This window comes from Oncorhynchus gorbuscha, linkage group LG09, assembly GCF_021184085.1.
Source record: "Oncorhynchus gorbuscha isolate QuinsamMale2020 ecotype Even-year linkage group LG09, OgorEven_v1.0, whole genome shotgun sequence".
Taxonomy (NCBI): Eukaryota; Metazoa; Chordata; class Actinopteri; order Salmoniformes; family Salmonidae; genus Oncorhynchus; species Oncorhynchus gorbuscha.
The window spans coordinates 75,164,722-75,175,298 of record NC_060181.1 but is presented as its reverse complement, the minus strand read 5'-3'; the positions used below and the strand labels follow the sequence as shown (position 1 = coordinate 75,175,298).

The 10,577-nt window shown below is 42.7% G+C and overlaps 1 protein-coding gene across 3 annotated transcripts; it reads right to left on the bottom strand.

Annotated features, from left to right (window-relative positions):
* Positions 1-1,836: 1,836 nt before the first annotated feature.
* On the bottom strand, positions 1,837-9,734 carry lacc1 (laccase (multicopper oxidoreductase) domain containing 1). 3 transcript variants are annotated; one of them, XM_046363445.1, is made up of 5 exons: positions 9,007-9,734; positions 6,297-6,475; positions 4,397-4,565; positions 4,064-4,289; positions 1,837-2,176 (listed from the first exon to the last, which is right to left on the bottom strand). In XM_046363445.1, exons 1-5 carry the CDS (start codon positions 9,533-9,535, stop codon positions 1,969-1,971), a joined length of 1,311 nt encoding a protein of 436 aa, XP_046219401.1. In that variant the 5' UTR covers positions 9,536-9,734; the 3' UTR covers positions 1,837-1,968. The 3 variants fall into 3 exon arrangements, with proteins under 3 accessions (XP_046219401.1, XP_046219402.1, XP_046219403.1); XM_046363446.1 differs by having other exon boundaries at positions 6,297-6,442; positions 9,007-9,728; XM_046363447.1 differs by having other exon boundaries at positions 6,297-6,396; positions 9,007-9,099.
* Between the last annotated feature and the right edge of the window lie 843 nt (positions 9,735-10,577).

Genomic DNA, 10,577 nt, shown 5'->3' with positions numbered 1-10,577 from the left:
CAGTGTCTTAACTCATTCTTCCAGCAAAACATACCTGCTTATAACAAAGCTAATACTGCCCCCTAGCGCCCAATGTATGCAACAACACTACCTATAATATCTATAATGCATTCCATCCACTCTCTCTCCCTCTGTCTCCCCCCTCTGTGTCTGTCTCCCTGCTTTCTCTGTCTCCCCACTCTCTTCCCTTTCTGTGTCTGTCTCCCCCCGCCTTTCCCCTCTCTGTCTGCCTCCCCGCTCTCTCTGTCTGTCTCTCCCCCTCTCTGTGTCTGTCTCCCCGCTCTCTCTGTCTCTCCCCCTCTCTGTGTCTGTCTCCCCGCTCTCTCTGTCTGTCTCCCTGCTCTCTGTCTGTCTCCCCACTCTCTTCCCTCTAGGTGTCGGTCTCCCCCCTCTCTGTCTGTCTCTCCTCTCTCTGTGTGGCTAGGTTATTATATTAGAACAGATTAAGCACAGCTGTTGATCTTAATTAGTCAAGTTTAATTAAAGTAGCTGATGTGGAACTTATACAATGCAGTGAAGATGTGTTTAATGGTAGCTTTAATAGACCATGGCCTCATAAAACACTAAAATACAAGATCATACAAGATAGAGAGACTTTATATGCCTCGCTATGGAGGTTCTTTTAATCAAACTTTCTATTTTGTGTTTTCATTTATGTGCACCCAACATGGCCTATTCATACAGACTTGACTCCTGAGAGATTGAGACAAAGATAAACAAACAATGCATTATTGTATTTGTGTGAGGATACAGTATTATTTTGGTGGTGCTAGCACCACCTTTTGATATATCAGATTTCCTGCTACTATATTTCTGTGGAACCAAAATAATTCTGTATCCTCACACAAACACAATAATGCATTGTGTATGAATAAGTGTTTGCATATGAAGTGAATATTCATGGAAAGATTCATCATATCTGGAGTGTACCGCTTTTATGTTGCATGCAACTTTACCACAGACAGATATGGCTACATGTGCATTTAATATACAGTAACAGTCAAATGTTTGAACACACCTACTCATTCAAGGGTTTTTCTTTATTTGTACTATTTTCTACATTGTATAATAATAGTGAAGACATAACAACTATGGAATAACACATATGGAATCATGTAATAACCAAAATATGTTATATGTAAGATTCTTCACAGTAGCCACCCTTTGCATTGACGACAGCTTTAATCACGCTTGGCATTCTCTCAACCAGCTTCATGAGGTAGTCACCTGGAATGCATTTCAATTAACAGGTGTACCTGTTCATTTGTGGAATTTCTTTCCTTCTTAATGCGTTTGAGCCAATCATTGTGTTGTGACAAGGTAGGGGTGGTATACAGAAGATAGCCCTATTTGGTAAAAAACCAAGTCCATATTATGGCAAGAACAGCTCAAATAAGCAAAGAGAAAAGCAAAGAGAAAATACAATCCATAATGTCTTTAAGACATCAAAGTCAGTCAATGTGGAACATTTCAAGAACTTTTAAAGTTAAACCATCGTGTCTTTGTGAGACGCAGAGTAGGTGAACGGATGATCTCTGCATGTGTGGTTCCCACCGTGAAGTATGGATGAGGATGTGGGATGGTGTGGGGTGCTTTGATCGTGACACTGTCAGTGATTTATTTAGAATTTAAGGCACACTTAACCAGCATGGCTACCACAGCATTCGAGTGGCGCAGAGATACGCCATCCCATCTGGTTTGCGCTTAGTGGGATTATCATTTCTCATGAAGCTGGTTGACAGAATGCCAAGAGTGTGTAAAGCTGTCATCAAGCCAAAGGGTCACTACATTCAAGAATATAAAATATATTAAACACTTTTTTGATTACTACATGATTCCATATGTGTGATTTCATAGGTTTGATGTCTTTACTATTATTCTACAATGTAGAAAATAGTCCAAATAAAGAAAAAACCTGCAATGAGTAGGTGTTCTAAACCTTTTGACTGGTACTGTACATAAATTAATTCAGTGTTCTGAACTACTGAAACAGTCAGTAGTTCCTGTTTCGTCCATCCACAGGAAGCCGATCTGTGTTCCGAAGTTAAGCCCGTCCCTGATGTGGGAGAAGAAGGCCTCAGGGTGACAGGATGTGCACAGGGTCACGCTCGGCCTGTCAGTCACCGTGTCGTCATGGATACGCTCAGGCAGGACCCCTTCCCTCTGGAGAAGTATTCTGGAATGGAGAACGTGGAAGTTTAAAAACACAGGAAAAGAAGAGACCCTGGTCTAAACAATGTAGATGATTCTACTTTAATTCCATGGTGAGCATACCCCTAGGGTGAAATATGTGTTCAGAAGAAATACTGCCCCTTTAGTTGGACTCTCCATCATTCTGCTGGTTAGATTGGTTAACCTGATGGGACTAATGATCATTTCAATAGTATCACCCTACACAACCAGTATCCACTCACAGAGATCACTCCCAGGGCATGACCTTTGTCTTTGCAATCAGATGAGTGGCTGAGGGGAACTGACTCTATGGTAGTAGATCAGGGAGAGTGGTAACCTGTTAACACCCTATAGGAAGTCAATCAGGCAACTCTCCAGCCTAGCAGCACCTATCATAAAAACCACATCATAGTTTGACCTCATAGTGACCTCATTATTGACCCTGTGGAATTATTCCAACTGGGAGTCAAAGCTTTTTCATGATCAGTGATTTAAGGACATGACGTCAGAGAAAGAGTGGTGAGTCTCAAGCAACTGAATGTAGACGAAGGTCGAATAGCAACTGAATGTAGACGAAGGTCGAATAGCAACTGAATGTAGACGAAGGTCGAATAGCAACTGAATGTAGACGAAGGTCGAATAGCAACTGAATGTAGACGAAGGTCGAATAGCAACTGAATGTAGACGAAGGTCGAATAGCAACTAAAATGTAGACGAAGGTCGAATAGCAACTGAATGTAGACGAAGGTCGAATAGCAACTGAATGTAGACGAAGGTTGAATAGCAACTGAATGTAGACGAAGGTCGAATAGCAACTGAATGTAGACGAAGGTCGAATAGCAACTGAATGTAGACGAAGGTCGAATAGCAACTGAATGTAGACGAAGGTCGAATAGCAACTGCGACAGCCGGAAGTCTGATATTTATAGATTTTTGTCAATTATTTTTATTACCACTTTTTCTCTCCAATTTTGTGATATCCAATTGGTAGTTACAGTCTTGTCCCATTGCTGCAACTCCCATACGGGAGGTCGAGAGCCATGCATCCCCCGAAACACGACCCTGCCAAGCCAAACTGCTTCTTGACACACTGCTCGCTTAACCCGGAAGCCAGCCGCACCAATGTGTCGGAGGAAACACCGTACAACTGGCGACCGTGTCAGCGTGCATGCACAGGTCCGCCACAGTAGTCGCTAGAGAGCGATGGGACAAGGACATCCTGGCTGGCCAAACCCTCCCCTAACCCGGACGATGCTGGGCCAATTGTGCGTTGCCTTATGGGTCTCCCGGTCGCGGCCGGCTGTGACACAGCCTGGGATCGAACCCGGACATGTAGTGCCTTAGACCGCTGCGCCCCTCGGTAGGCCCGGAAGTCAGATATTAATGTGGTTTTCCAACAGCAAGGCTCAGATCAACATGGCAGTGTTGCCAATGTTTAGAAAGGTTTTTCTTTCTATGTCTCCAACCCCCATATCGCTCACTCACAAACTGGCATACTATATGTGTACAATGTACAATCAATAAGTGACAGAGAAGACTCAAATATCACATTCATTTGTATGTGTATACACGAATCGCGACAAAGATGGTTCCTGTTTCAGTCATGTCTTTGATCACGTTTGCGTGGGTAAAAGACTAATGATTGGTTGATAATAGAGCCTCCCAGCATGCAGGCGATGGCTGCAGGAGGGAGCTGGTGTAGAGCAGCTGCAGAAACTTGCTCACAAGATGTTTGTAATGTTCATGCAGTCGACATATAGACAGGCACAAGTCGGACAATTTTTATCCCCATAATGCAACACTTTGAAAGGCAGTGACCAACGATGTTTGAGAAAAGGGACGCGCTTGAACAAGCTATTTGTCTATGTGTTGTATAGTTGGCCAAACTAACCTGGTGGCTAGTCGTATGTTGACATGAGGCCTGGTCTCAGCCATGTCAGGAACACAGTCAGGGTGGATAGAGTAGAAGTCTGCAGCCTGCTCTCTCTCCAGTGTAAAGCAACAGGCCCCCACCGACGGCCCGATCACCACGGTGACATCACACGCCCTGCTGCCGAATCCCATCACCATGGCGTTGACTGTAGCCATGGCAACACCCATCAGGGTTCCTTTCCATCCTGACAGAGGGAAACACAAAGGAACACTTTATAATGACGCACCAGCAGACATCTTTCTACGGAATATTAATAGTGTCTTGTACTTAAAGTGTATGTGTGTGTCTCACCAGCGTGAGCTACTCCGATGACCCTGGCCACGGGGTCAGTGAAGAGGAGGGGCATGCAATCAGCTCCTGGCGCAGCTATGACAACACCTCTCTGATTGGTTACGATGCCATCATAGTCGTGTGGCTCGTCTTCCTTTCCCATCACCCATACGTCACTGCTGTGGTTCACCTGGCAGAAACAGCTATTCAGCATTAACCACTTAATGATGTCAGTGATGTTTTCTACAACCCACTGGAGTGAGTGTTACACAATGTACAGGACTCATGCACTACCTCCCTGTGCCATAACAGTCTAGACCTCAATCAATCAAATGTATTTAATAAAGCCCTTTTTACATCAGCAGTTGTCACAAAGAGCTTTACAGATACCCAGCTTAAAACCCCAAAGAGCTTTACAGATACCCAGCCTAAAACCCCAAAGAGCTTTACAGATACCCAGCTTAAAACCCCAAAGAGCTTTACAGATACCCAGCTTAAAATCCCAAATTGCTTTACAGATACCCAGCTTAAAACCCCAAAAAGCTTTACAGATACCCAGCTTAAAACCCCAAAGAGCTTTACAGATACCCAGCTTAAAACCCCAAAGTGCTTAACAGATACCCAGCTTAAAACCCCAAAGAGCTTTACAGATACCAAGCTTAAAACCCCAGTCCTTTACAGATACCCAGCTTAAAACCCCAAAGAGCTTTACAGATACCCATCTTAAAACCCCAAAGAGCTTTACAGATACCCAGCTTAAAACCCCAAAGAGCTTTACAGATACCCAGCTTAAAACCCCAGTCCTTTACAGATACCCAGCTTAAAACCCCAAAGAGCTTTACAGATACCCATCTTAAAACCCCAAAGAGCTTTACAGATACCCATCTTAAAACCCCAAAGAGCTTTACAGATACCCAGCTTAAAACCCCAAAGAGCACGCAATGCAGAGGCAGAAGCACAGAAACACTCCCTAAAAGGCAGGAACCTAAGAAAAACCTAGAGGAACCAGTTTAAGAGGCGTGGCTTGTCAGAGTGCAAATTATGGCGGGCCCTGAATGAGACATGAATGGCCCTAAATGCAACAAAGTCAACATTGGGGTCTATAATTAATTCTAATTGAACCATTCTCCTATTTATTTAAAATGCATTTTTTTCTTCTACAGTGGTAAATATTAAAGGAGAATTTTTCTATGTCTGAAGTAAACCTAAATGTTTTATGTAAATGGCCTGTTATAGAAGGGTCCAGACCATTGTTTCCTCTCATTTTTGTTCATTGTCAGCTAATTTCAGGTCTGCTGAGTGCAAACTTGAACGTTGTGAAAATTCTGTGCCACCTCCGGTGCGTGTTTACCGTGAACACAGGCTGTACACGCTTTAAGTTAAAACTAACAGTGGTCAAGTAGGCTACTGTGGCTATTTGATCAGAATGTAGGCCTACCAGAGTGGCCTACCATCAAAAACGTTGGAGAAAATGCATCCTATGTTGTTTATGAGAAACTTACCCCAGCCGCGATTCACTTCCTCATTGCTTGTTGTGCAGTATCAGAGCACGCAAAATACATGAACAAAATCTCAAAAATACCCAAATATGTATTTTTAGAAACGGACACACTCTCAGTATAGTGATGTAGGTCTTTAGATGTGGTACACATGAAATTGTGTCATTCTGAACCCTATCCGCAACGTTACATTCCCTTTTGTGCACCTCGAGACGTTTACTATAGAGACACGCTCCGCCTGCACCGCTGTGGGGGGGGGAACTTGACCAAAAGGGTTTCTAACTCTGGAGATAAAGTTAAGCGTGTGCACACACATTATAATTCACACTCTGTAGCCAGTCTACTTCTGGTTGACCTCTTGAGGCCATGTTACACTTACATCCAGGGAGGCTACATTAATGTTATTTGCTGTGCTGTGATACCTTGACCAGGTGCAGGCGTCGGGGGTAGAACCCAGCCTTTTGGGCTAGTCGGCGGATGTTCTCGGCTACGAGGGTCATGGGGTCTCTGCGTCTGGAGCTACTGAACAGGTTGAGAGAGGAGAGGGTGGAGATGGAGGAAATACCTCCTGTACGTGTGGTGAATCCATGGGAGAAACAGTCTACACACACACACACACACACACACACACACACACACACACACACACACACACACACACACACACACACACACACACACACACACACACACACACACACACACACACACACACACACACACACACACACACACACACACACACACACACACACAAAGTGGGGAGAGAGCAAGAAAGAGAGAACGCAAGTATTTCCTGTGACTGTGCCTCAAAACCAAATGTTTACCTGGCCCACCACTCCAACTTGAAATTGAACAGCCTTGAACAGCCTGGTTTGACCAGGTCCACCTAAATCAGCTCAATGTAATTGAAGAATCCAAACAATCTAACCACTTCTGGGAAAATTGGAAAACTCTAAACAAACAACACAGAGTTATCTATTTAAAACTGAGATGTATGGATAAACCTCTTCTCCAATCTTTTTGTCTCTATAACAAACAGCAAAACATATACATGATCAAATACAAACCTTAGAATCAACTATTCAAGTCTTCCAGAACCCACTAGATTCTCCAATTACATGAACTACAGGTCAAATTACAAACCCTCCAACCTAAAAAGACCTGTGGTGTTGATGGTATCCTCAATGAAGTGATAAAATATACAGACCACAGATTCCAAATGGCTATACTTAAACTCTTTAACATCATCCTTGGCTCTGGCATCTTCCCCAATATTCAGAACCAAGGACTAATCACCCCAATCCACAAAAGTTGAGACAAATTTGACCTCAATAACTACCGTGGGAGCAACCTTGGGAAAATCCTCTGCATTATCATTAACAGCAGACTAGTGCATTTCCTCAGTGAAAGCAATGTACTAAGCAAATGTCAAATTGGATTCTTACCAAATTACCATACGACAGACCACGTATTCACCCTGCACACCCTAATTGACAAACAAACAAACCAAAACAGAGACAAAGTCTTCTCATGCTTTGTTGATTTCAAAAAAGCTTTTGACTCAATTTGGCATGAGGGTCTGCTATACAAATTGATGGAAAGTGGTGTTGGGGGGAAACATATGACATTATGAAATCCATGTACACAAACAAAATTGGCAAACAACACACACACATTTCTTTCCACAGGGACGTGGGGTGAGACAGGGATGCAGCTTAAGCCCCACCCTCTTCAAAATATATATATAAAAGAATTGGCAAGGGCACTAGAACAGTCTCCAGCACCCGGCCTCACCCTACTAGAATCTGAAGTCAAATGTCACTGTTTGCTGATGATCTGGTGCTTCTGTCCCCAACCAAGGAGGGCCTACAGCAGCACCTAGATCTTCTGCACAGATTCTGTCAGACTTGGGCCCCGAAAGTCAATCTCAGAAAGACAAAAATAATAGTGTTCCAAAAAGGGTCCAGTCACCAGGACCACAAATACAAATTCCATCTAGACAACGTTGCCCTAGAGCACACAAAAAAACTACACATACCTCGGCCTAAACATCAGCGCTACAGGTAACTTCCACAAAGCTGTGAACGAGCCTAGAGATAAGGCAAGAAGGGCCTTCTATGCCATCAAAAGGAACATAAAATTTGACATACCAATGAGGATCTGGCTAAAAATACTTGAATCAATATTATTGCCCTTTATGGTTGTGAGGTCTGGGGTTCACTCACTAACCGAGAATTCACAAAATGTGACAAACACCAAATTGAGACTCTTCATGCAGAAGAATTCCCCAAATGGTCATGTTAATCCCAACCAAATCAGGAGAAAACAAAAACTTGACACATAGGAAATAATAAACAAACAAAAACAGAGCAAACGACAATGCTATTTGGCTCTAAACAGAATACCTGACCACTGTGACTGACCCAAAATTAAGGATAGCTTTGACTATGTACAGACTCAGTGTGCATAGCCTTGCTATTGAGAAAGGCTCCCGTAAGCAGACTTGGCTCTCAAGAGAAGACGGGCTATGTGCACACTGCCCACAAAATGAGGTGGAAACTGAGCTGCACTTCCTAACCTCGTGTAAATGTATGACCATATTAAAGACTCATATTACACAGATCCACAAAGAATTAGAAAACAAAACCAATTTTGATTAACTCCCATATCTATTGGGTGAAATACCACAGTGTGCCATCACAGCAGCAAGACTTGTGACCTGTTGCCACAAGAAAAGGGCAACCAGTGAAGAACAAACACCATTGTAAATACAACCCATTTTTATGTTGATTTATCTTCCCTTTTGTACTTTAACTATTTGCACATATGACATTTGTCATGTCTTTATTGTTTTGGAACTTCTGTGAGTTAATGTTTACTGTTACTTTTGATAGTTTATTTCACTTGTGTTTATTATCTAGTTCACTTGCTTTGGCAATATTAACATGTTTCCTATGCCAATAAAGCCCTTACATTGAATTAAGAGAGAAGAGAGGTGCATGGAGGGAGGGGAGAGGGGTTGAAGAGGAAAGAAGGGAGGGACTGTTCACTGGTTGCTGAATGATAGTCTTCAGATAATTCCGCATAATATTACACTACAGTAATAGATACTGTATTACACACACCTACCTGAAATTAAAGTGGACCTCAGTATGGTGACGTCTCCTTTAGCAGGTAACTGTTGCAGAAAGCTTCTGACCTCCTCTCTGACCTCACTGCCAGGTGGAGCTAAAGGTGAGTCGCATTGCACATGACCAGGGCACTGGAGGTCATGTGATGTGATGTACTCAAATGTATACACTTCCGTGAAAAGTTGCTCAATGTATGCTTCAAACATCGGTCTCCTTTTTTTTGAGGTGAAGACCCGAACCGTTCGTAAGTCCAGTTGATCCACGGCTAGTTTGAAACGGTACCAAGACTCCGTAACAGTGGTGTAGTCCAATACGTGGACGTTTGTCTTCTGACTGAAAAACGTTTCCAGCAAAGACATCTTGTTCTCGCCGTTTGCATTACAACGTTGACCATGTGGTCCGAATAGTAGATATATCTGAAAGCCGACATCGCTCCTACCTGTGACGCTTTTTACTTGCCTCTCCACGCACGAGCTGTGCTGCGGACACCGACAGTGAATTAGATCTATAATGAAGACTTCTGACATGTTGTCAAGTAAATGCAATAATGATATCCAATAAACGGAAACAACTTAACTAATAGATAAAAGCTTCTCTACAAGTGTGTTATGAATGATGCATTTCAAAGAGGCGATGTGCCTTTTTACGCAAAGAGGAACACATTTCCATGCGTTAACACGCCGCTTTCAGAAACTCCAGGGAGTTTGAACTTCCTCCTTGAATATCTCTGTTTCCTCCGGGGTTGTCACTAGTTACCACCGCCACAAAGTCAAAATGGTCTCTATCGTAGAAATTCACCAAAACAAAAATTAAATTAAGGCCAGGGTCAGACATAATGTTAGCAGCGTGGTTAGGGTTAGGTTTCAAATCATATTTTAAGAAGATAAATTGTAGAAAGGGGCGGGGGTTTAGCCATAATTATGACTTTGTAACTGTGGTAACTAGTGACGTCCGCCCTCCGCGGAAATTCCAGCGCGGGGTTTCTGCGACGGACTGTACAGCGGTAACCCAATATAATCTTTGACCTTTCTGACTTCCTCTTCAATCCCTTTTATTGTTTTGAAGACACATAACTTCCTTATAGCCATATCATATCATTCATACTGTATCAATAATGTTTGGCCATGTTTGTGCTGGTCTGGTTTAGATGAAGAGGAAGTAGAATACTGTAAAAAAATATATATATATATATTTATTTATTTCACCTTTATTTAACCAGGTAGGCTAGTTGAGAACAGGTTCTCATTTGCAACTGCGACCTGGCCAAGATAAAGCTTAGCAGTGTGAACAGACAACACAGAGTTACACATGGAGTAAACAATTAACAAGTCAATAACACAGAGAAAAAAGGGGAGTCTATATACAATGTGTGCAAAAGGCATGAGGAGGTAGGCGAATAATTACAATATTGCAGATTAACACTGGAGTGATAAATTATCAGATGAGCAGAAAAGTAAATAAATAAAAACTGTGGGGATGAGGTAGGTGAAAATGGGTGTGCTATTTACTAATAGATTATGTACAGCTGCAGCGATCGGTTAGCTGCTCAGCTAGCTGATGTTTGAAGTT